General features: G+C 44.2%; 1 protein-coding gene across 2 annotated transcripts in view; it reads left to right on the top strand.

The window, feature by feature from the left end:
- FLCN (folliculin) overlaps positions 1-16,013 on the top strand; it is a 46,861-nt gene extending 30,848 nt beyond the window's left edge. For both annotated transcript variants that reach the window (XM_063934831.1, XM_063934830.1), the window contains exons 11-12: positions 10,093-10,198; positions 10,946-16,013. In XM_063934831.1, coding sequence (XP_063790901.1) covers positions 10,093-10,198; positions 10,946-11,147 — 308 coding nt within the window. In that variant the 3' untranslated portion in view covers positions 11,148-16,013. The remainder of the gene's footprint in view (positions 1-10,092; positions 10,199-10,945) is intronic.
- The last annotated feature ends 10,498 nt before the right edge of the window (positions 16,014-26,511 follow it).

Raw genomic sequence — 26,511 nt, 5'->3', positions numbered from 1 at the left:
TGAACACTGCTGACAGTGCTATCACATGATCTTCCGCCCAGCGAAGAATCCTTGCAGCTTCTGCCATTGCTCTCCTGCTTCTTGTGCCGCCCTGTCTGTTTACGTTGGCGACTGCCGTGATGTTGTCCGACTGGATCAACACCGGCTGACCCTGAAGCAGGGGTTTTGCCAGGCTTAGAGCATTGTAAATCGCTCTTAGCTCCAGTATATTTATGTGAAGAGATATCTCCAGGTTTGACCATACTCCCTGGAAGTTTCTTCCCTGTGTGACCGCTCCCCAGCCTCTCAGACTGGCATCCGTGGTCACCAGGACCCAGTCCTGTATGCCGAATCTGCGGCCCTCTAACAGATGAGCACTCTGCAACCACCACAGAAGAGACACCCTTGTCCGTGGCGATAAGGTTATCCGCTGATGCATCTGCAGATGCGATCCGGACCATTTGTCCAGCAGATCCCACTGAAAAGTTCGTGCGTGGAATCTGTCGAATGGAATCGCTTCGTAAGAAGCCACCATCTTTCCCAGGACTCTTGTGCATTGATGCACAGACACTTTTCCTGGTTTTAGGAGGTTCCTGACAAGTTCGGATAACTCCTTGGCTTTCTCCTCCGGAAGAAACACCTTTTTCTGAACCGTGTCCAGAATCATTCCCAGGAACAGCAGACGTGTTGTCGGGGTCAACTGAGATTTTGGAAAATTCAGAATCCACCCGTGTTGTTGCAGCACTACTTGGGTTAGTGCTACTCCGTCCTCCAGCTGTTCTCTGGACCTTGCCCTTATCAGGAGATCGTCCAAGTAAGGGATAATTAATACGCCTCTTCTTCGCAGAAGAATCATCATTTCGGCCATTACCTTGGTAAAGACCCGAGGTGCCGTGGACAATCCAAACGGCAGCGTCTGAAACTGATAATGACAGTTTTGCACCACGAACCTGAGGTACCCTTGATGTGAAGGGCAAATTGGGACATGCAGATAAGCATCTTTTATGTCCAGGGACACCATAAAGTCCCCTTCTTCCAGATTCGCTATCACTGCTCTGAGTGACTCCATCTTGAACTTGAATTTTTGTATGTACAGGTTCAAAGATTTCAGATTTAGAATAGGTCTTACCGAGCCGTCCGGCTTCGGTACCACAAATAGTGTGGAGTAATACCCCTTTTCCTGTTGTAGGAGGGGTACCTTGACTATCACCTGCTGAGAAAACAGCTTGTGAATGGCTTCCAATACCGTCGCCCTGTCTGAGGGAGACGTTGGCAAAGCAGACTTTAGGAACCGGCGAGGGGGAGACTTCTCGAATTCCAACCTGTAACCCTGAGATACTACCTGCAGGATCCAGGGGTCCACCTGTGAGCAAGCCCACTGCTCGCTGAAATTCTTGAGTCGACCCCCCACCGCTCCTGAGTCCGCTTGTAAAGCCCCAGCGTCATGCTGAGGGCTTTGCAGAACCCGGGGCGGGCTTCTGTTCCTGGGAAGGAGCTGCTTGCTGCCCTCTCTTACCCTTTCCTCTGCCTCGGGGCAGATATGACTGTCCTTTTGCCTGCTTGTTCTTATAGGACCGAAAGGACTGCGGCTGAAAAGACGGTGTCTTTTTCTGTTGGGAGGGGGTCTGAGGTAAAAAGGTGGATTTTCCGGCAGTTGCCGTGGCCACCAGATCCGATAGACCGACGCCAAATAATTCCTCCCCTTTATACGGCAATACTTCCATATGCCGTTTGGAATCCGCATCACCTGACCACTGTCGCGTCCATAAACTTCTTCTGGCAGATATGGACATCGCACTTACTCTCGATGCCAGAGTGCAAATATCCCTCTGAGCATCTCGCATATAAAGAAAAGCATCCTTTAATTGCTCTAAAGTCAATAAAATACTGTCCCTATCCAGGGTATCAATATTTTCAGTCAGGGAATCCGACCAGACCACCCCAGCACTGCACATCCAGGCTGAGGCGATGGCTGGTCGCAGTATAACACCAGTATGTGTGTATATACTTTTTAAGGTAGTTTCCAGCCTCCTATCAGCTGGATCCTTGAGGGCGGCCGTATCAGGAGACGGTAACGCCACTTGTTTTGATAAGCGTGTGAGCGCCTTATCCACCCTAGGGGGTGTTTCCCAGCGCGCCCTAACCTCTGGCGGGAAAGGGTATAATGCCAATAACTTTTTTTGAAATTAGCACTTTTCTATCTGGGTTAACCCACGCTTCATCACATACATCATTCAATTCCTCTGATTCAGGAAAAACTACAGGTAGTTTTTTCACACCCCACATAATACCCCTTTTTGTGGTACTTGCAGTATCAGAGATATGTAAAGTCTCCTTCATTGCCGCGATCATATAACGTGTGGCCCTACTGGAAAATACGTTTGTTTCTTCACCGTCGACACTAGATTCAGTGTCCGTGTCTGGGTCTGTGTCGACCGACTGAGGTAAAGGGCGTTTTACAGCCCCTGACGGTGTCTGAGACGCCTGGGCAGGTACTAACTGGTTTTCCGGCCGTCTCATGTCGTCAACTGATTTTTGTAATGTGCTGACATTATCACGTAATTCCATAAACAAAGCCATCCATTCCGGTGTCGACTCCCTGGGGGGTGACATCACCATTACCGGCAATTGCTCTGCCTCCACACCAACATCGTCCTCATACATGTCGACACACACGTACCGACACACAGCAGACACACAGGGAATGCTCTATTGAAGACAGGACCCCACTAGCCCTTTGGGGAGACAGAGGGAGAGTTTGCCAGCACACACCCAAGCGCTATAATATATATGGGAACAACCCTATATAAGTGTTGTATCCTTATAGCAGCTTAAATATAGTAATATCGCCAAAAAAGTGCCCCCCCTCTCTGTTTTACCCTGTTTCTGTAGTGCAGTGCAGGGGAGAGTCCTGGGAGCCTTCCTCACAGCGGAGCTGAGCAGGAAAATGGCGCTGTGTGCTGAGGAGAATAAGCCCCGCCCCCTATTTCGGCGGGCTCTTCTCCCGGAGTTTGTGAGATCTGGCAGGGGTTAAATACATCCATATAGCCTCAAGGGCTATATGTGATGTATTTTTAGCCATAAAAAAGGTATTATACATTGCTGCCCAGGGCGCCCCCCCCAGCGCCCTGCACCCTCAGTGACCGCTGTGTGAAGTGTGCTGACAACAATGGCGCACAGCTGCAGTGCTGTGCGCTACCTCATGAAGACTGAAAAGTCTTCTGCCGCCTGTTTCTGGACCTCTTCAATCTTCGGCATCTGCAAGGGGGGTCGGCGGCGCGGCTCCGGGACCGGACTCCATGGCTGGGCCTGTGTTCGATCCCTCTGGAGCCTAAGAAGCCAATCCATCCTGCACGCAGGTGAGTTCACTTCTCTCCCCTAAGTCCCTCGATGCAGTGAGCCTGTTGCCAGCAGGACTCACTGAAAATAAAAAACCTAAAAACTTTTTCTAAGCAGCTCTTCAGGAGAGCCACCTAGATTGCACCCTGCTCGGACGGGCACAAAAACCTAACTGAGGCTTGGAGGAGGGTCATAGGGGGAGGAGCCAGTGCACACCACCTGATCCTAAAGCTTTATTTTTGTGCCCTGTCTCCTGCGGAGCCGCTAATCCCCATGGTCCTGACGGAGTCCCCAGCATCCACTACGGACTACGAGAAATAGATTTATCGGTAAGTAAAATCTTATTTTTGACTGTATAAAGTATATGAAAAAATAAGAATTTACTTACCGATAATTCTATTTCTCGGAGTCCGTAGTGGATGCTGGGGTTCCTGAAAGGACCATGGGGAATAGCGGCTCCGCAGGAGACAGGGCACAAAAAGTAAAGCTTTAGGATCAGGTGGTGTGCACTGGCTCCTCCCCCTATGACCCTCCTCCAAGCCTCAGTTAGGTACTGTGCCCGGACGAGCGTACACAATAAGGAAGGATTTATGAATCCCGGGTAAGACTCATACCAGCCACACCAATCACACTGTACAACCTGTGATCTGAACCCAGTTAACAGTATGATAACAGCGGAGCCTCTGAAAAGATGGCTCACAACAATAATAACCCGATTTTTGTAACTATGTACAAGTAATGCAGATAATCCGCACTTGGGATGGGCGCCCAGCATCCACTACGGACTCCGAGAAATAGAATTATCGGTAAGTAAATTCTTATTTTCTCTATCGTCCTAGTGGATGCTGGGGTTCCTGAAAGGACCATGGGGATTATACCAAAGCTCCCAAACGGGCGGGAGAGTGCGGATGACTCTGCAGCACCGAATGAGAGAACTCCAGGTCCTCCTTAGCCAGGGTATCAAATTTGTAGGGTTTTACAAACGTGTTTGCCCCTGACTAAATAGCCGCTCGGCAAAGTTGTAAAGCCGAGACCCCTCGGGCAGCCGCCCAAGATGAGCCCACCTTCCTTGTGGAATGGGCATTTACATATTTTGGCTGTGGCAGGCCTGCCACAGAATGTGCAAGCTGAATTGTATTACACATCCAACTAGCAAAAGTCTGCTTAAAAGCAAGAGCACCCAGTTTGTTGGGTGCATACAGGATAACAGCAAGTCAGTTTTCCTGACTCCAGCCGTCCTGGAACCTATATTTTCAGGGCCCTGACCACATCTAGCAACTTGGAGTCCTCCAAGTCCCTAGTAGGCGCAAGACACCACAATAAGCTGGTTCAGGTGAAACACTGACACCACCTTAGGGAGAGAACTGGGGACGAGTCCGCAGCTCTGCCCTGTCCGAATGGACAAACAGATATGGGCTTTTTTGAGAAAAAAACCACCAATTTGACACTCGCCTGGTCCAGGCCAGGTCCAAGAGCATGTTCACTTTTCATGTGAGATGCTTCAAATCCACAGATTTGACTGGTTTTAAACCAATGTGTTTTGAGGAATCCCAGAACTACGTTGAGATCCCACAGTGCCACTGGAGGCACAAAAGGGGGTTGTATATGCAATACTCCCTTGACAAACTTCTGGACTTCAGGAACTGAAGCCAATTCTTTCTGGAAGAAAAATCGACAGGGCCGAAATTTGAACCTTAATGGACCCCAATTGAGGCCCATAGACACTCCTGTTTGCAAGAAATGCAGGAATCGACCGAGTTGAAATTTCTTCGTGGGGCCTTCCTGGCCTCACACCACGCAACATATTTTCGCCACATGTGGTGATAATGTTGTGCGGTCACCTCCTTTCTGGCTTTGACCAGGGTAGGAATGACCTCTTCCTGAATGCCTTTTCCCTTAGGATCCGGCGTTCCACCGCCATGCCGTCAAACGCAGCTGCGGTAAGTCTTGGAACAGACATGGTACTTGCTGAAACAAGTCCCTTCTTAGCGGCAGAGGCCATAAGTCCTCTGTGAGCATCTCTTGAAGTTCCGGGTACCAAGTCCTTCTTGGCCAATCCGGAGCCATGAGTATAGTTCTTACTCCTCTACGTCTTATAATTCTCAGTACCTTAGGTATGAAAAGCAGAGGATGGAACACATACACCGACTGGTACACCCACGGTGTTACCAGAACGTCCACAGCTATTGCCTGAGGGTCTCTTAACCTGGCGCAATACCTGTCCCGTTTTTTGTTCAGACGGGACGCCATCATGTCCACCTTTGGTAATTCCCAACGGTTTACAATTATGTGGAAAACTTCCCCATGAAGTTCCCACTCTGCCGGGTGGAGGTCGTGCCTACTGAGGAAGTCTGCTTCCCAGTTTCCATTCCCGGAATGAAACACTGCTGACAGTGCTATCACATGATTTTCCGCCCAGCGAAAAGTCCTTGCAGTTTTTGCCACTGCCCTCCTGCTTCTTGTGCCGCCCTGTCTATTTACGTGGGCGACTGCCGTGATGTTTTATCCCACTGGATCAATACCGGCTGATCTTGAAGCAGAGGTCTTGCTACGCTTAGAGCATTATAAATTTACCCTTAGCTATATTTATGTGGAGAAAAATCTCCAGACTTGATCACACTCCCTGGAAATTTTTTCCTTGTGTGACTGCTCCCCAGCCTCTCGGGCTGGCCTCCGTGGTCACCAACATCCAAAACTGAATGCCGAATCTGCGGCCCTCTAGAAGATGAGCACTCTGTAACCACCACAGGAGAGACACCCTTGTTCTTGGATATAGGGTTATCCGCTGATGCATCTGAAGATGCGATCCGGACCATTTGTCCAGCAGATCCCACTGAAAAGTTCTTGCATGAAATCTGCCGACTGGAATTGCTTCAAAGGAAGTCACCATTTTTTTTACCATGGCCCTTGTGCAATGATGCACTGATTTTAGGAGGTTCCTGACTAGCTCGGATAACTCCCTGGCTTTCTCTTCCGGGAGAAACACCTTTTTCTGGACTGTGTCCAGAATCATCCCTAAGCACAGGAGACTTGTTGTCGGGATCAGCTGCGATTTTGGAATATTTAGAATCCACCCCTGCTGTTGTAACAGTATCCGAGATAGTGCTACTCCGACCTCCAACTGTTCCCTGGACTTTGCCCTTATCAGGAGATCGTCCAAGTAAGGGATAATTAAGACGCCTTTTCTTCGAAGAAGAACCATCATTTCGGCCATTACCTTGGTAAAGACCCGGGGTGCCGTAGACAATCCAAACGGCAGCGTCTGAAACTGATAGTGACAGTTCTGTACCACGAACCTGAGGTACCCTTAGTGATAAGGGCAAATTTGGGACATGGAGGTAAGCATCCCTGATGTCTCGGGACACCAGATAGTCCCCTTCTTCCCGGTTCGTTATCACTGCTCTGAGTGACTCCATCTTGATTTGAACCTTTGTAAGTGTTCAAATTTTTTTAGATTTAGAATAGGTCTCACCTAGCCTTCTGGCTTCAGTACCACAATATAGTGTGGAATAATACCCCCTTTTCTTGTTGTAGGAGGGGTAATTTAATTATCACCTGCTGGGAATACAGCTCGTGAATTTTTTTTTTTTTCCCATACTGCCTCCTTGTCGGAGGGAGACCTTGGTAAAGCAGACTTCAGGAGCCTGCGCAGGGGAAACGTCTCGACATTCCAAACTGTACCCCTGGGATACTACTTGTAGGATCCAGGGGTCCTGTACGGTCTCAGCGTCATGCTGAGAGCTTGTCAGAAGCGGTGGAACGCTTCTGTTCCTGGGAATGGGCTACCTGCTGCAGTCTTCTTCCCTTTCCTCTATCCCTGGGCAGATATGACTCTTATAGGGACGAAAGGACTGAAGCTGAAAAGACGGTGTCTTTTTCTGCAGAGATGTGACTTAGGGTAAAAACGGTGGATTTTCCAGCAGTTGCCGTGGCCACCAGGTCCGATGGACCGACCCCAAATAACTCCTCTTCCTTTATACGGCAATACACCTTTGTGCCGTTTGGAATCTGCATCACCTGACCACTGTCGTGTCCATAAACATCTTCTGGCAGATATGGACATCGCACTTACTCTTGATGCCAGAGTGCAAATATCCCTCTGTGCATCTCGCATATATAGAAATACATCCTTTAAATGCTCTATAGTCAATAAAATACTGTCCCTGTCAAGGGTATCAATATTTTTAGTCAGGGAATCCGACCAAGCCACCCCAGCTCTGCACATCCAGGCTGAGGCGATCGCTGGTCGCAGTATAACACCAGTATGTGTGTATATACTTTTTATGATATTTTTCCAGCCTCCTGTCAGCTGGCTCCTTGAGGACGGCCCTATCTATAGACGGTACCGCCACTTGTTCTGATAAGCGTGTGAGCGCCTTATCCACCCTAAGGGGTGTTTCCCAACGCGCCCTAACTTCTGGCGGGAAAGGGTATACCGCCCATATTTTCTATCGGGGGGAACCCACGCATCATCACACACTTCATTTAATTTATCTGATTCAGGAAAAACTACGGTAGTTTTTTCACATCCTACATAATACCCTCTTTTGTGGTACTTGTAGTATCAGAAATATGTAACACCTCCTTCATTGCCCTTAACGTGTGGCCCTAATAAGGAATACGTTTGTTTATTCACCGTCGACACTGGATTCAGTGTCCCTGTCTGTGTCTGTGTCGACCGACTAAAGTAAACGGGCGTTTTAAAACCCCTGACGGTGTTTTTGAGACGTCTGGACCGGTACTAATTGTTTGTCGGCCGTCTCATGTCGTCAACCGACCTTGGCGCGTGTTGACATTATCACGTAATTCCCTAAATAAGCCATCCATTCCGGTGTCGACTCCCTAGAGAGTGACATCACCATTACAGGCAATTGCTCCGCCTCCTCACCAACATCGTCCTCATACATGTCGACACACACGTACCGACACACAGCACACACACAGGGAATGCTCTGATAGAGGACAGGACCTACTAGCCCTTTGGAGAGACAGAGGGAGAGTTTGCCAGCACACACCAAAAACGCTATAATTATATAGGGACAACCTTATATAAGTGTTTTCTCTTATAGCATCTTTTTTATATATTTCTAACGCCAAATTAGTGCCCCCCCTCTCTGTTTTAACCCTGTTTCTGTAGTGCAGTGCAGGGGAGAGCCTGGGAGCCTTCCCTCCAGCCTTTCTGTGAGGGAAAATGGCGCTGTGTGCTGAGGAGATAGGCCCCGCCCCTTTTTCGGTGGCCTCGTCTCCCGCTCTTAACGGATTCTGGCAGGGGTTAAATATCTCCATATAGCCCCCGGAGGCTATATGTGAGGTATTTTTAGCCAAAAAAGGTTTTCATTTGCCTCCCAGGGCGCCCCCCTCCCAGCGCCCTGCACCCTCAGTGACTGCCGTGTGAAGTGTGCTGAGAGGAAAATGGCGCACAGCTGCAGTGCTGTGCGCTACCTTAAGAAGACTGAGGAGTCTTCTGCCGCCGATTCTGGACCTCTTCTCGTTTCAGCATCTGCAAGGGGGCCGGCGGCGAGGCTCCGGTGACCATCCAGGCTGTACCTGTGATCGTCCCTCTGGAGCTAATGTCCAGTAGCCAAGAAGCCAATCCATCCTGCACGCAGGTGAGTTCACTTCTTCTCCCCTAAGTCCCTCGTTGCAGTGATCCTGTTGCCAGCAGGACTCACTGTAAAATAAAAAACCTAAGCTAAACTTTTCTAAGCAGCTCTTTAGGAGAGCCACCTAGATTGCACCCTTCTCGGCCGGGCACAAAAATCTAACTGAGGCTTGGAGGAGGGTCATAGGGGGAGGAGCCAGTGCACACCACCTGATCCTAAAGCTTTACTTTTTGTGCCCTGTCTCCTGCGGAGCCGCTATTCCCCATGGTCCTTTCAGGAACCCCAGCATCCACTAGGACGATAGAGAAATACAAAGAATATGTTTGAAATATCTTCTTTGTATTATTCTAATCATTTTTATAGCCAAAACTCTGGAGTAAAAAGTCTATGGCATGTGAGGCAGTGCCTCACCTGCTGACCTTTTCTGCACTTCTCAGATCACAACTCACCAAATTTCCAGGAGTTTATATTGCTGCACCTGTGTATAATGCCCACATGAACCCTTTGGCTCATATATTGCATGTAAAACTGGCTCTGGTGCTAGCCAGTGCCTCCTGAACCATTTAGCTCACTGCATGTCCCTGCTTACGGCGCCCGGGAATCAGCATAAACCATTGCACAGTTAAGCCCCCCCCCCCCCCCGGCCCATAGGAGTTTGGGGGGGCGGGTTTAACTCTATAAGAGCTTATGCTGATTCCCGGCAGCCGGCTGTCCCCGGGGAATCAGCCAGTAGTATGCACAGAAATATTCCGGGGTGGCCAGTGGTGACAACCACTGAAGGGGTTAAATGACATAAGGCCTTACTGTTCTGCCTGAGTAACTTAAATTGTTACAACAGTGATTTTAATATCACTGGTCATCAGAGATGGACCTACTGTATAGGACACAGTCCAGAGGTCAGTGCCAGCCAACAGGAGGAGCACAAGCTTTGCTTGTAGCATGGATTGAGGCGATTCACTGAAGGGCTGCTGCAGAGTTTGGACATACGTCTGTCTGCGGCACATAGCTTGTGTGTGTTTGCACCGCACATGTGCTAGAACTGTGCGTACACAAGTACAGGAAATGCAGAATTGTACTTAATTCAGTCGCATCTGCACTTGAGTCTGAAGAGATGTAATTGTAATGTTCTCAGGTTGGAGTCCCTTTAACTGCTGTATGACTTTTTTGACAGTGGGACTGACGATCCTCAGCAAGATAGAAGCTGCTCTCAGCAATGAGAACCTGTCTATGGATGTGGTGGAGCAGTGCCTGGTGTGTCTGAAGGAGGAATGGATGAAGTAAGGCCATTGCCTAGCCGTGACTTGTCTCTAGCAATAATCATAATGAAGGGATAATGTCTGCGCTGTGTCTATTCTCTCCTGTGTATTCCTCAGTACTTTCCAGGTTCTGGACTGGCAGCTCATTTATACATTCATAGTGCCAGTGCTTGTATAAAATAAAATGGCTTCCCCCATGTCCAGAGCTATGGGTTAACCTTTTGCAAGCAGCTGCGATAAGCCCCTAGCGCTCTGCTTACCTCCAGGGGGTGCACACAGAAATATGAGGTAAGTGCAGGCAGCGGCTATAATTGAATAGCCCTTGTAAGTGACGCTGCTAATTAAATTCAGCTCTGTGACATACTGTGCACTTTTCTGAATAAAGAATATTAGTAACAAGCTTCCATTTTACCTAACTCCATATAGCCGTTTCCAAGATGGCAAGGACATTTTCAGTTCTTACAAGCAATTGTACTATAAATCTGCCAAAATCTAATATTAGGGCAATAGGGCCAGGGAAAGTCCAGATTTGGTCAGCCTCCTCTCTGTCAGCTGTTTTTGTAATGTGAGCTCTCAGTACAGAAAATGATGTGGAGGAGGGGGCGATAGGCGTTGTCCGATAGTAAACCTAATGTTATGGTAAAGGTAGTAAGAGATGTACGTGGACTATAGGCAGACAATTATTTTTTTAATTATAACATCAAAATGGGATTTTGATAATGATTGTGCAAAATACTTGTGTCTAACAAGCTTTCTGTTTTCCTGCAGCAAGGTGAAGGTCCTGTTTAAGTTCACAAAAGTGGATAGTCGCCCCAAAGAGGACACCCAAAAGCTGCTGGGCATCCTGGGGGCTTCAGAGGAAGACAATATAAAACTGCTTAAATTCTGGATGACCGGGCTCAGCAAGACCTACAAATCCCACCTTATGTCCAGCGTACGCAGCCCCACCTCATCAGAGTGTCGGAGCTGAATGCATTGGGCTGCGGAAGAAGAGAGCCTTCACGTTGCAGCCAACCGAGGGAGAAGCAGCACTGCAACATATGTCATACAATCAGGAACCCTATTTTGACATAATTGCTTGTAGTGAACTCTAAGAGGAGACTAACCCACCAGTATGATCAAAAGTTAACTACACCCCATGGAAGAGACAGGATTTCCTACAATGTGCTGCAGCAGTGGACAATATGATCTGCCTTAGTAAGCCAGTCCGTGACTTGCTCCTTTGCCTCCAGTACTAGATACGTGTTATTCCAAGGATTCGGTTTTCTAGCATACTGATAACTAGGAAGCAACTAAAGAGAAAGGTGCGAAATATCAAACAAACTGCAACAGTAGACTTTATGCTGTGCTATTATGTTGTCTTTATATTTCAGTCCCTAAAGCTGAAGTTACCTAAACACTGTGGATGAAATAGTTTTGTGGACTGAGTGTGTGAGAATGGAGCCTACTATTCACTAAGAACTTTCAGTGATGTTACTGGTTCCCTGAGAATCGCCAGGCTGCAGCTCATACGTCATGCTTTAGCCTAAAAAAGTTCTGCGCTGAATGTGTGTGGTCGTTATGTAAGTGCAGAAATAACAAAAGGATTGGGGAAGCTTTATCCTAAATTAATTGTACAAACAAGTTAATCGCACCGACTATTATTATTGCTTGAGGACTCGAGAGTTTTGTTTTAACTTTCTATTCTAACATTCAGAATGTCTTTTTAATTCAGTTTACTGAGATGTCTGTTTTAGCCACGTTATTTAATAGTAGGATTGTATATTTACTTTGTGTAATAATTAAAGCTATTTTTGTAAACCAGACATTAAATTATAAATGTATACCGATAGAAAAGCATCAATACCTCTGTGTTCTAAAGCGGATATAACAATATTTATTCATCTTTATAATCTCTTTCTGAAAGAAATGGACCGGTAAGTAAATTGAAGGTGGCATAAGCAGGACTCATGACCGTAGGCTTACTCCGCATTTACACTCAGCTAGTGGAACATGCGGCAGATGATGCTTAGAAAAAAAATAGATAATGACTCTCTACTAGGATCACAGCAGACATAAAACTTGACATTGGAGGCATCCCATCCGTTAGGGGTCACGGGAGTACTCTTGGAATATGGACGGTGCAATAGCAGGGATAGGCACATTTAAATGTGTAACCCTCCTCCCCCTCCATACTCCCAAGATGCTTCAGTGTTATTTATATGCCTTCATGGGATAGCATGTTCTGGACTGAAGCTCCAGACTTTAATTTTTAATTTTTACCCACAGCCCTGCCCAGCTTATTAAGAAGCTTGGGCCCGAGTCTGTGTGGGCTGCTACAGGCAGCAGAGGCTTGTCCACGCTTACACAAGAAGCCCCACCATAGACTTTCATCAGCATACGCTGATTCCAGCCATGGTTGAGGGAGCAGGACAGCGCTTGGAGAGAAGCTCCGTCGATGCTCCAGACTCCAGATCAGGTACTGAGCGGGCGGCAGCGTGAGTGTGTCTGTGCTGGGCTGTCTATAGCGGTGGTCAGCCCATGCTGCCGCTGCTCCGGAGGTGGGGGTGTTTTAATCTGTACGCGCTGCAAGACACTCTGCGCCCATCCCCACCGCTCCCCTCATATGCAGGGGAATGGCGCATACACCACCACCGCTGGTCCCTGTCACCGCTTCCAAACAGCTCACATATAGCTGCAGGGCTGCGGAAGGAGCCTTTCGCTAGTGAGGTTTCCGGGGGACTGGCGCTATCGGCTGCCGCTGGTCCCCCGTCCCCGCGTCTCAAATCCCAGCCGCGGTCAGCTCACATATAGAGCTGCCGTGCTGCGGGAGGGGAAGGGCGCTTTCCGGCGCTCCCTAAGTACTCGCTCTACCAGTGGGGGGGGGAGGGGGAGTGGCGGTCCCAGTGTCTCATAGCACTGTGGGCTGGGACTGCATCACTTGCAAGTGGCTATAGGGGGCAAAGCAGGCTATTTAACCGATGCTGAGAATGTTTGTGTAACATTTATTTAGTCCAGCTTACTATAGTATGTATTGCATAGTTTGATGTATATGTTGAAAGGCAACAAGCACATGGTGAGATGCCATCTTATACATACTTCCTGGTTCTTCCTTCAGGAAGTTTGGTGAGGTCCTACAACACTCGGCCACTGAAGGGGGCAGGGGTGTTGGTAGGGTTTTGTAGTGCAACACAGACTTAGTGTGTACACGAGTGCAGTGCACTCAGTCTAATACACACTTTAGTTTTTATTATTGAGTCATGAAAATTCACGGTAATACTGTTGTGTATAAAGTCTGTCGCTGTACATCATAAGCTAATGAAAAATCTAAAACGCAGCTTGTCTGATTGTGTTACGTGTTGAAACTTTCTCTGGCACAGTAAGTCTTGCAAATACGTGTCTAAATAAGGACCTCTGCACTGATCCTCCTTAGGCAATAATGACAGGTGTGATGGCTGATTTTGCATCAGATTTGTCCGCAGCACGCAAAGATCATGAGGCGGCTAGTGGGCTCAGCATATTTCTAGAATTGCATTCCATCAAAACCAGATCTTGTATCTCAGCGAAACAAGAGGAGGGTGATTTGGACCAGGAGTCAGCTAGTAAGGTCACTGAGGCCCGGACATTGATGTCCTCTTCAGAGAGGTACACCAAGTGCACACTAAGACATTGTTTGCTAAATGACAAAGGGTGGCTGTGTGTTTTCTTTATTCAGCTTCTCTTAATAAGTAGTTGGTGTAAGCATGAAGAAATCCAGATAAACGTTTTTGTGCCAAAGCGATTTCTGTCTAACTCCCCTTTTCCAGGTTATGACAACTAAATGGGAAAATACGCCACCAGTGGTTTATTCAGTTTCAGAACTTTAAAACAAGTTATCTATTCCAGTCCCAGCTGCAACGACGCTAAAAGACTCATCAGAGCGTAAGCTGGAGACCATGTTAAAATCCATGTATACAGCAGCAGGAGTGTTGTTTGGTCCTGCTTTAGTTGGATGGGTTAACAAGGCAGTAGTTGCATGGTCAAAACAACTCTGGTTAGGCCTACAACAGGGTCTTTCCTCAGACCAGATTGTACTTTTTGCCGACACATTTTTAAAAGATCCACAGGTGGAGATAATTATCTCACTTGTGGTTTTATGAGACCTCAAAAACATAAACTGTTTGGGGTCCCGAGGACAGAGTTTGAGAACCTGTGCACTAGGCGATGTCGTAGTCAAAAATATTACATAAAGAGAACATACAAACTACACACATCATAAGTCGCTATACTTGCAAATATGCGCAGCGAGCACAGCAATATATGGTAACACAAGCATTTACACGGACATGCCACAGAGATGGATTCAACACTTATTTCATGCAGTACATAATTGTGGTGGTATCAAGCGCCAGACATCATGATGATTTAGAATTGTATATGATGGAGTGGTATCATGTATGTGTATTATTTGAACGAAGCAAGATAGACCTGTCATATTTACTATTAAAACAACCAGATTAATGTGTAGATTCATTTGATACTTGTTATTAAGTTGTAGGACATTGCAACACGGAATTATGATTACATGTATGAAAGCTAAAAATCACTCTTATTAGAACAATAGATATTCCAAACAGGTAGAGGACAGGAAACTCAGGCCAGCCCTTTGGATGTCTTCAAGGCTGAACCTGATCAGCATATACAAAGAGAATAGTGACTCATCATGAATCCCTCCCCCAGAAACTAGATAACACATTGCTGACCACACAGGAAGTTAGTGGCTTTTTGGTCTCAGAGGATGATGGACTTGCTGCCAGTTCAGTTCCTGTATTTATTTACAGAGAAAGAGAGACATAAGATGCATTGGAGGGAATGGTAATTGTATCGCTGGCCTGTAACTATGTAATTGTATGTAACTATGTAATTGTATGTAACTGTATGTTTTAACTGCTTACTGTGTGAGTGTAACCATGTAACTACAGGTATACTGTACTTTGTAATATATATTGAATCCATATCCTTTTTAATAACAAATATATACATCAATGAGCTTTGGAACTCAGATAATGTGTGGGTGTATTGTTTTCTATTATGGGATGCAGTGTTTTGCGATATATAGCGCACATTCATGGGATATGGTAATAAGAGGTGCAGGCGTTTACAATACAGGTTGAGTATCCCATATCCAAATATCCGAAATACGGAATATTCCGAAATACAGACTTTTTTGAGCGAGAGTGAGATAGTGAAACTTTTGTTTTCTGATGGCTCAATGTACACAAACTTTGTTTAATACACACAGTTATTAAAAATATTGTATTAAATGACCTTCAGACTGTGTATATAAGGTGTATATGAAACATAAATGAATTGTGTGAATGTAGACACACTTTGTTTAATGCACAAAGTTATAAAAATATTGGCTAAAATTACCTTCAGGCTGTGTGTATAAGGTGCATATAAAACATAAATGCATTCTGTGCTTAGATTTAGGTTTAGGTCCCATTGCCATGATATCCGATATCCAAAATACCTCTGGTCCCAAGCATTTTGGATAAGGGATACTCAACCTGTATATATTAGAGCGGGCATTTTAAATATTTGTGAGAAATCAATTTGGCATTCTTAGATGGGTGCTCGTCCGGGATATCACGTTCTTAATGATGCACTGTACAAACGCGGCTGTAATTGACCGGCTCCAATGGACGCATCGCGAAGCTGATGAAAGTAACATCCACGTTAATGTATTGTTGTGTTATCAGTAAGCCGCTGATATGAAATTCAAGGGACAATACGTTTCTCATAATATTTAAGATGCTAAAATGTAATTTGAACCTTGTTTTGCAACAATAAAAAAAGTCATATTGTCTTTGATTCAGATTGGATTGTTTATCTGTTTAAGTAGGTTTAAAAGTATATTTAAAAGTTGCTGCATAGCCTTGATATAGTTTATATTTTTAACTCAGGTCTAAAATAACTTCTGGTGCTTGTATGATGTGTGATTTCTTTGTGACAAAGGAAGCCGCATGGTCTGTCCTCAATTTTGGACTAACCACATGGCCTGTCCACCATTTTGTGTAACCCTCATGGATGTGGAAGGGGGAGGAGCAGCGGCCATTTTGGGAAGGTCATTTTCTAAATGGCTGATTTTCACTGCTCAGAATAATCAGCTTTCCTTGGTCACATCATCACCATTTATGAGTTACCAGTGCATTTATTTAACCCATGCCATAGTCAATTACAAATAGTTTCAGCTGGGCCTAGTGAGAGTTAATAGATGAATACTTGATGTAAGAATTACACACAGATATAAAAAAGTTTTTTTTTCTTTTACCTCTAGGATTTAGTTAACTCTGCTTGCTAGTTTAGGATATCCATTGAAATGTTAATTAACCTGTGTAACTGCTTTTTCTTAGCAGTGAAAAACCACTTTTACAGGCAGGCAAAAGCACATAGCTTTGATATGCAAATTAGAAGCACTGAATGGGTAAATGAGTCTCATAGGAGACCAGTGAATGGTACATATATATAATATTATTATAATTATGTGTCTGTTTATATCAGTGTATGTTCTGCAGGATAGCTATCCAATCTGAATCATATCATTTAAATGATTGATTATTGCTAGAGTCATTATAGATCTGTGTGAAACCGGATACATTTGTTGCTATATAGTTAAAACTAAAATAAGTGTTTAAGGAAGTAAGTATAAAGACACAAAACGCAGTTCTGGCCCAGTCGTAATAGGGTTAAACGGAACAATTGTGTGTTGTGTTTAGTGGGCAATAGTAGTTTTTATTGCTCACATTTATCGAAGTTGTGTGAGTTGTTTTATTGCGTACGCACATTGGTACACGTGGTACGGAACGTGAGGGCAGCGTACAAAAAAAAACGTGCACGTGGCGCAAGGCCGCCCACGTGGCATAGAGGTACACACGGTTGCGTAATTACGCAAGCTTGCGTAGGGTTGTGTGCGCATAATAAAACCACACGATAGTTCGTTTAGTTTAAAGGTGGGACAGTAGCCATGCTACAATAGCACAAAACTGCCCGGTTTCTAAAGCAGATTAGTATAAAAAAAAAAAAAAATTGCCTCTGGGGTAAAGCTGCCAATCTGAATGAATCCAAATTTTCTGTACAGAAAAACAAAGTGTATTTGAGTGAGCGAACGTAGGATTGAGTGGATATTTGAACCCCGGAAGTCGGGTCCTGTGGTACATCAAGTAAGAGGATGCTTGGTGGCGTGAAGTGGCTGACTCACGTTAATATAGATTGAAATACGCAAGTCGTGAGGTGATTTGCAGAGGAGCGTGATAGTGCATAGTATTGCGATTGAAGTTAAAAGTTTTTGTATTACGGTCCGGGCTGAGGGTCACAGTTTGTACATTGACCCGTGGTTGTGCGGCAGATAGGTAACAAGTACCTATACGCTGTGCGATTGGACCGCGCGTTTGTGGGTGCGATATATACAGCGCAACTTGATACCCCTTTACGAACGTTTGCGTAAAATTGCGGTATCATTAGCGCTGTATAGAGCATACGCAAGCGTGATTTGTGTATAAGTGTATAGGGAGTTTTTGCTGGTCTCTCTCAGGAAAATCGCCAGCGGTGTATATTCACTGGAATAGGTAAGTCACTCCTAAACACTTCCAGTGAATAGAAACCAGATAGGGGCCTCACTTGGTTCGCGGTGGTCACTATTGGAGTGAGTCGTGGTACTCGGCGGAGAAGGAGTGGGTGAAAGCGCTCTAAGAACTTTCACCGTCCATTCGTATTGTGCATTGGGGATTGCGTAAAAAGGAAAAAGTCCGCGATGGGATCCAATTGCACAAGCGGTGGACGTTTTGTAGCCAGGGTTCAGGTTGAAGAGCCGCGGCCCAAGGGGTCAGCGAGGTTTGTTATGTGTGGTAAATATGGATCACACACGGAAGACTTTTTGTCTGAATGGGTATGAATGACTGACAAAGATAGGGTACAATTCCCTAAAGTGGGCAGCTTTGAACCAGAGGTATTGCAGAACTTAAGGATAAGAATATGTCTGATAAAATCCCGAAAACAAAGGGTCAGACATACAAATTGTTTAAACCTGTGACAGCAAGAGGGGTTGGTGAGTTTGATCCTAAGGTATTGCAGGTGGTATGTCTAACCAAAGTCATATAAGACAAGAATGGAAATATAAGAACTGTTTGAACTTGTAGCAACAATAAATAAGTAGGAAGAAAAAAAAAAAGAGAATGCAAGTACACCGCCTTATGTAGATGTGGAAGCAGTTACGGCCAGCATACAAACTATAGAAAATAATAAAAATAGGAAAAATATGACTGTAACCTATATATGTACTAATGAATGTTGAAGTTTTATTTAGGAGGAGGTGACCTGATTGTTTTCAGCCATTTCTCATGCACCCAGAGGAGTATCCAACCGGTAAAAGAAGAGCAGTAGCCTGTGGGGGAAGTGGCTGAGACCAGTGGAACAGGTAAGTATGGTATAATTTGTGTACATATATAGTAAAACAAAAAAAATCAAGAAAGTAACGTCAGAAAAAAAAACTGTCTGCACATTAGTATTTGCCAGTAGGAAAGTGGACAGAGACAAGGTAACCCCCGGGTATTTCTTTCAGTTACCATATAAGAAGTATTCGTTCCTAGTAATGCCCCTAGTAAAGATGAGCTAGGAAATGTTTGTTGGACCATGTACAGACCCTTAATACGGGATGAGAAGGATTGAATGAAATACTTCGCATGACCTAGAAGCTTGTTAAACTTTTTTTTTGTTTTTGTCTCTTGCAGTGATAGAAAACTCTCCATCTGGATAAGACCACTAGTAAACACTAATTCGGCAAATGGGAGGTGGCTGTCTCTGTGCAAATGGACGGGCTCAATAAGGCATTGAGTGTCAGGGTGCAGAATTCTTAGCAAAATTGGAAAGGGGTCACAGTAGCTAATCTTAGATAGTGTGCTATTGAACATCACAAGAATAGTGCTAGGCGCAGAGAACAACAGGTGGAGAGGTTGAGGACGGTAAGTATACTGGCACATACAGGAAAGACCCATCAGTCCAAACCCCAGATCCCTAATGGTCAATAATATGTTACACTTGTAGGAAGGAAGGGCATTTTGCCAGAGATTGTAGGAGTAGTAGGACACATAGTCAATATAGATCCCCTAGACAGAAAACACAAGGCACATTATTAAACACATAGACGGGACCAAGTGACATATAGTAAGGAATCATAAGACATATAGAAAACACAGATTCGGCTAATGGGAAGAACAAAATAAATGCAACATTACCCTTTGACAAAACTTGAAGACTAATGTCGCATTCTGCTGTTCTAGATGCATGTCCATCACAGGTAGAGGAAATTATCTCACAGATACCGGGTTCCCTATGAACTTAGGATGGACAGGACACTGGATTGATGGCTGGGATAGTCCCAGTAGAGATAAGAAACACAGAATTTTTTTAAGGGGAGTAGACCAAGTAGAGAATCACTTCCCCGTAGTGCCCAATCCAGTTGTCATATTTTTATAAATCTTCTCCACCTCTACAAACTCATCTGTCACCAACCTCTATTCTGTTTCTCTACAGTTTCCTCTTCATCTTTTGCGTTCACACAGGGTGGAACAATACATGGACCCAAGTACAGTTCAAACTCCACATGCCTAGGTCCTTCAGAGTTCTGCCCAAACCCAGTATATCTCAACAGCACGATGACACCAGTATTACTGCAGTGTGCCTTGTCATGCACAAAGGGTGGAGAATGGGAATACTGGTGAAGGGAAATTTTGTATAGACACTGATATGCCTGTTGGTGAATGGCAAACCTGACATTTTCATTTTCTTCTTCTTCCTCCTCTCCTCTAGGGATGTTTCTTTTTTTTTTTTTGAGTTATGCTCATGGTACTCTACACTGCAAACACACGATAGTTAAATTAAGATACCAAAAAAATTTGTGTTCCCTGCAGGAAGAGGCAGTCTGGAGGACAAAGGGGTATGGCCAGGAGTCCTTAGGACTGTGGGCAGGTGGACACGGTAAGCCAGAAGCCCCCAGAGCATACCTTCCAAGTCTAGCTGAGGTGGCACACGGTCTGACTCATCTAGGCAAAGAGGGTAGGTGCAGGCTGATGAGAGCCTACTGGTGTGCGCCAGGATTCTATTCTCATGCAGGTAAGAGAGCAATGACATGTCTTACTTGCTTGAGGAAGAATATTGGTAAAGCAATACCAACAGAGCCATCCCATATCCCTCCTGCAGACGGATCTTTTCAGGAAATACAAATCGACTTCGTACAGTTAACACCCTTTAGGAATTATTGTTATGTATTGGTGTGCACTGATGTTTTCTCAAACTGGGTAGAGGCTTTCCTGCCGCCACGGATGCTGCTGTGTTTACCGCAAAGAAAAATTGCGCAGAAATTTGTGTGTAGATAATGGTACCCCTAGAAGTAGGAGCAAAGCTTGAAATTGTACTATTGTGATCATAGATACTGCCACTAGTATTATGTAGCTTCGGAACCACTCCCAGATCTTCACTCGACGAATCACCCTCTTCGAAATTTGTTTTTGGTTTGGTATTTGTGTCTTTTTTTGGGTTGTTTTTGGAAGACAACCTCATGTCATGATTGATCCGCACAATGATCAGAAATATACCAATGAGGTGACAGTACAGACCCTTGTTGAGATGAGCCAGCATTTGAGAACTTGACAAAGAACTTGAAACTGTTGATTGCTGGAATGCCAAATGCTAACTGTCTTGATTATGAACCAAGAGACTGTGTGATTGTCCTTACGCTCAGGTTGCCTAATAGACGGGTGGGAAGGATCATACCAAGATTTGTTGACAGCACTAAAGGTCGCCGAAAGAGAGACTTGGGTTCACTCATCCCACTGCAAGAAGGTCGCTGACCCGGAGAGAACTCGTGACAAAGTAGTTTATTGCTCACATTCATCGAGTTTGTGAACTGTGTGTTCAAAGAGCAAAGTGAACTGTGTGTTCCAAGTGAGCTGTGTGTCCAAAGAGCAAGGCAAAGAGAACCCCGTATCACCAGAGACTCTGTTCTGTGAAGACTGAGAGGCGACACTGTTGAACACTACCTGAGCGTACTAAAGGATTGCAGAAAGACCATTGTAATTGATTTATGAACAAGAGTTGTTTTGTTCTATTTCTCTTTTCTCTCTTTCCCGCTGACATTTTCTTTCAGGATATTCTATTTTTGCGAGGTTTTTTTATGAGGAGTCGAGTGTGGAACTGGAACTGGTTCTGTAGGAAGGAGTGATCTCCTTATAGGATCCCAGGATTAGCCGATCAGTTTGTTAAAATCAGAGAAAAATCGAAGGTCTAGTAGTTATGGAGTTCAGAGGTAATCAGGAAAAATCAGACAATGGCTATTCACACATTGCAGATAAAGAGCTCATTAATATATGTGGAAGAAAGGTTTATGAGTGGCTCTCCCCGAACTCCGAAGGTTTATGTTATTTAGGAAGGACACTACTTATAACCCTTGTTCAATTATTAAACAGACCTAGCATACGTTCCAGAAATGGAAACAATGTTCAGAAAATGATAGGAATATGTAGATCATGAGAATTTTATATGTCACTGTCACGATTTGTTTGTGTCTTCTTCATCTACCCAGCAGAACCTCAATTGAATCCAAACATCAGTGTACAAAGACGTAGGTACATGTATGTGTGAAATGTTCGTTGCAAATCAGACATTATAGGCCAAAGGATATAAAGAAAAAACACCCTAGGGTGGATTTACTCCAGGCGCTGATGAGGGAGATGCACCACAGCAGCTAAAACACATGGGGTTGGTCAGACCCTCAAAACACAAATGGATAAGGAAAATTAAAGCGCTAATTGGTCACATATGAGAGCAGAAGGTCACATGAAATTACACATTTATTGTATGTAAAAGAATTAAAAGGTTAAAAAATAGTAACAATGTATGAAATATGCAATGAAGGCCACAAAATAGTGTCGCTGTGTATCTCTCAGTCCTGATAGGAGTGTATAGACAGTTCACACCTGTTCCAAAAAACAGTCCCTTAATTGATATGCTCAAGGTATCCCGTCACTGTTCCATCATGTATAATAGTTACCACCAGCAGTTGTCCAAGGTGTTTAAGCGGATAGGCATCCGCAACGGCTTGTCCCTTGTTTAGCTGTGGGTGATGGCTGTGATTCAAACGGGTCCGCAAATTGAGCCAGTGATGGGGACCTGGTCCAGGTGGAGAGTCTTCAGGAAAGAGTTGTAGATGGTAGGCACACACAGCACCAATCGCCAACGCGTTTCGTTGCGGTCACGCAACTTTTTCAAGGTAATGGAGGTGCTGCTATCCAGGGTTTTTATACCCTTTACAAAATGGTTGCTCATTTGCATATGTGAATGACAGTGACCAAATACTCTCATTATGTGACCATAAATGACAGACAGACAATTTAAAATGTTGAGTAAACAATACATAGTTAATAATAAGTATGATACACTTCGTTTTTTATAAAACTGCAGTTTAATCAATAATAAGGGAGCAGATCATGTGACTTCCGTATTTCAATGGGGAAATAGAGATAATATAAAGCCCGGAATGAGGTGCAAAGAATCTCTCATCCGTCCTGTATAGAAAGGGGCTTAAGGTCATGTCCATATATTACATGGGATCCGCCGATATAAATAAGAAGCAGGTGAAATACAGCACTTAGTAAAAACGCTGGCACCTGGGAACCCAATTGCACGTCATATGTCCGCGGCCAGGAGTCCAGGCAACAGCGACGTTCAGGCGTCCCCACCGCCCACGTCACTCGGCCCCGCATATGACACAGGAGTCGCGCCCAGATGACGCGACCGTCGGGTTTCGTTGATACAGAATGAATGGAGGCGGCAGGGATTGGTCCATTGTCCCGCCATCGTCATAGTAACGAATGGGCGTGGGGGTTACCATGGCAGCGAGCAGTGCAGTGCGCGTCACCTAGGCAACACACGCCGCACTGTACACCGCCACAGCGAGCAAAAAGCATATTAAAAAATGTGTATAGGGTGATTGACACTTGTATATAGAGTAAAGTGCTCACTGTGAATCAATTAATAAAACAATAAGAAGGAAAGGGCTACAGGAACGATTCTGGTGAATAATGATATATACAGGGAACAATGGTGAATGCTAATAATAATAAATAGTGAGTAATAGTATATATGTCATAGTAACAAAATATTTGTAGGAACATATATGTATAAACATATTACATGTATAATAAATGTGAGAAAAAAAAAAAAAAAAAAATAACACACAAAGAATAATTAATAATAATAATAATTGATGTAATTATTCAAAAATTCTTGCTTTATGATAAACACTTAAATGTGAATATACATCATAAAGAGTATTTTGCTATGAAAACAGGGAAAATGGAGAGATCACAAAACTGGATTCAGTTCTACCTGTTCGTTTAGGCCAGAGGGGTATATCGTATTCAGCCTAAACATCCAATAAAGCTCTTGTTTGCAGAGTAATTTATACCGATCCCCACCCCTCTTAGTTTTCACAATCTGTTCAATGGCTACTACTCCTAGTAGACTGGGGTCACTAATACGATATACCCCTCTGGCCTAAACGAACAGGTAGAACTGAATCCAGTTTTGTGATCTCTCCATTTTCCCTGTTTTCATAGCAAAATACTCTTTATGATGTATATTCACATTTAAGTGTTTATCATAAAGCAAGAATTTTTGAATAATTACATCAATTATTATTATTATTAATTATTCTTTGTGTGTTATTTTTTTTTTTTTTTTTTTCTCACATTTATTATACATGTAATATGTTTATACATATATGTTCCTACAAATATTTTGTTACTATGACATATATACTATTACTCACTATTTATTATTATTAGCATTCACCATTGTTCCCTGTATATATCATTATTCACCAGAATCGTTCCTGTAGCCCTTTCCTTCTTATTGTTTTATTAATTGATTCACAGTGAGCACTTTACTCTATATACAAGTGTCAATCACCCTATACACATTTTTTAATATGCTTTTTGCTCGCTGTGGCGGTGTACAGTGCGGCGTGTGTTGCCTAGGTGACGCGCACTGCACTGCTCGCTGCCATGGTAACCCCCACGCCCATTCGTTACTATGACGATGGCGGGACAATGGACCAATCCCTGCCGCCTCCATTCATTCTGTATCAACGAAACCCGACGGTCGCGTCATCTGGGCGCGACTCCTGTGTCATATGCGGGGCCGAGTGACGTGGGCGGTGGGGACGCCTGAACGTCGCTGTTGCCTGGACTCCTGGCCGCGGACATATGACGTGCAATTGGGTTCCCAGGTGCCAGCGTTTTTACTAAGTGCTGTATTTCACCTGCTTCTTATTTATATCGGCGGATCCCATGTAATATATGGACATGACCTTAAGCCCCTTTCTATACAGGACGGATGAGAGATTCTTTGCACCTCATTCCGGGCTTTATATTATCTCTATTTCCCCATTGAAATACGGAAGTCACATGATCTGCTCCCTTATTATTGATTAAACTGCAGTTTTATAAAAAACGAAGTGTATCATACTTATTATTAACTATGTATTGTTTACTCAACATTTTAAATTGTCTGTCTGTCATTTATGGTCACATAATGAGAGTATTTGGTCACTGTCATTCACATATGCAAATGAGCAACCATTTTGTAAAGGGTATAAAAACCCTGGATAGCAGCACCTCCATTACCTTGAAAAAGTTGCGTGACCGCAACGAAACGCGTTGGCGATTGGTGCTGTGTGTGCCTACCATCTACAACTCTTTCCTGAAGACTCTCCACCTGGACCAGGTCCCCATCACTGGCTCAATTTGCGGACCCGTTTGAAGAACAGCCATCACCCACAGCTAAACAAGGGACAAGCCGTTGCGGATGCCTATCCGCTTAAACACCTTGGACAACTGCTGGTGGTAACTATTATACATGATGGAACAGTGACGGGATACCTTGAGCATATCAATTAAGGGACTGTTTTTTGGAACAGGTGTGAACTGTCTATACACTCCTATCAGGACTGAGAGATACACAGCGACACTATTTTGTGGCCTTCATTGCATATTTCATACATTGTTACTATTTTTTAACCTTTTAATTCTTTTACATACAATAAATGTGTAATTTCATGTGACCTTCTGCTCTCATATGTGACCAATTAGCGCTTTAATTTTCCTTATCCATTATAGGCCAAAGCACTGTCCCAGCATACTCTATAGGTTGAATGTTGTCCCACACCCAACCAGTGGTCCCGTGACCGCCGAGTGCATATAGAGGATGTCTCGTCCTCCTCCTTGTCTTCCCCAATTATAGTCAAGTGTCTGATTTGCGAAATGCATACATACTTGTGTCTAGGTCACCGATTATTGTATGAAATATTTTTTTCTTATGTTAATAATTGATGGCAGTTATTGTTTACTGCCAAAGAGTGGACTGTCGAAGTCAAAAATATTACATAAAGAGAACATACAAACTACACAATTATAAGTCGCTATACTTGCAAACATGCGCAGCGAGCACTGCAATATATGGTAACACACGCATTTACACGGACATGCCACAGTGATGGATTTGACACTTATTTCATGCAGTACATAATTGTGGTGGTATCAAGCGCCAGACATCATGATGATTTAGAATTGTATATGATGGAGTGGTATCATGTATGTGTATTATTTGAACGAAGCAAGATAGACCTGTCATATTTACTATTAGAACAACCAGATTAATGTGTAGATTCATTTGATACTTGTTATTAAGTTGTAGGACATTGCAACACGGAATTATGATTACATGTATGAAAGCTAAAAATCACTCTTATTAGAACAATATATGTTCCAAACAGGTAGAGGACAGGAAACTCAGGCCAGCCCTTTGGATGTCTTCAAGGCTGAACCTGATCAGCATATACAATGAGAATAGTGACTCATCATGAATCCCTCCCCCAGAAACTAGATAACACATTGCTGACCACACAGGAAGTTAGTGGCTTTTTGGTCTCAGAGGATGATGGACTTGCTGCCAGTTCAGTTCCTGTGTTTATTTACAGAGAAAGAGAGACATAAGATGCATTGGAGGGAATGGTAATTGTATCGCTGGCCTGTAACTGTATGTAATTGTATATAACTGTATGTTTTAACTGCTTACTGTGCGAGTGTAACCATGTAACTATAGGTATACTGTACTTTGTAATATATATTGAATCCATATCCTTTTTAATAACAAATATATACATCAATGAGCTTTGGAACTCAGATAATGTGTGGGTGTATTGTTTTCTCTTATGGGATGCAGTGTTTTGCTATGTATAGCGCACATTCATGGCACATGGT

Source organism: Pseudophryne corroboree, chromosome 7, assembly GCF_028390025.1.
Source record: "Pseudophryne corroboree isolate aPseCor3 chromosome 7, aPseCor3.hap2, whole genome shotgun sequence".
Classification (NCBI taxonomy): domain Eukaryota; kingdom Metazoa; phylum Chordata; class Amphibia; order Anura; family Myobatrachidae; genus Pseudophryne; species Pseudophryne corroboree.
Note: the sequence above shows the minus strand (reverse complement) of the source record. Positions and strands in the feature narration are given on the sequence as shown.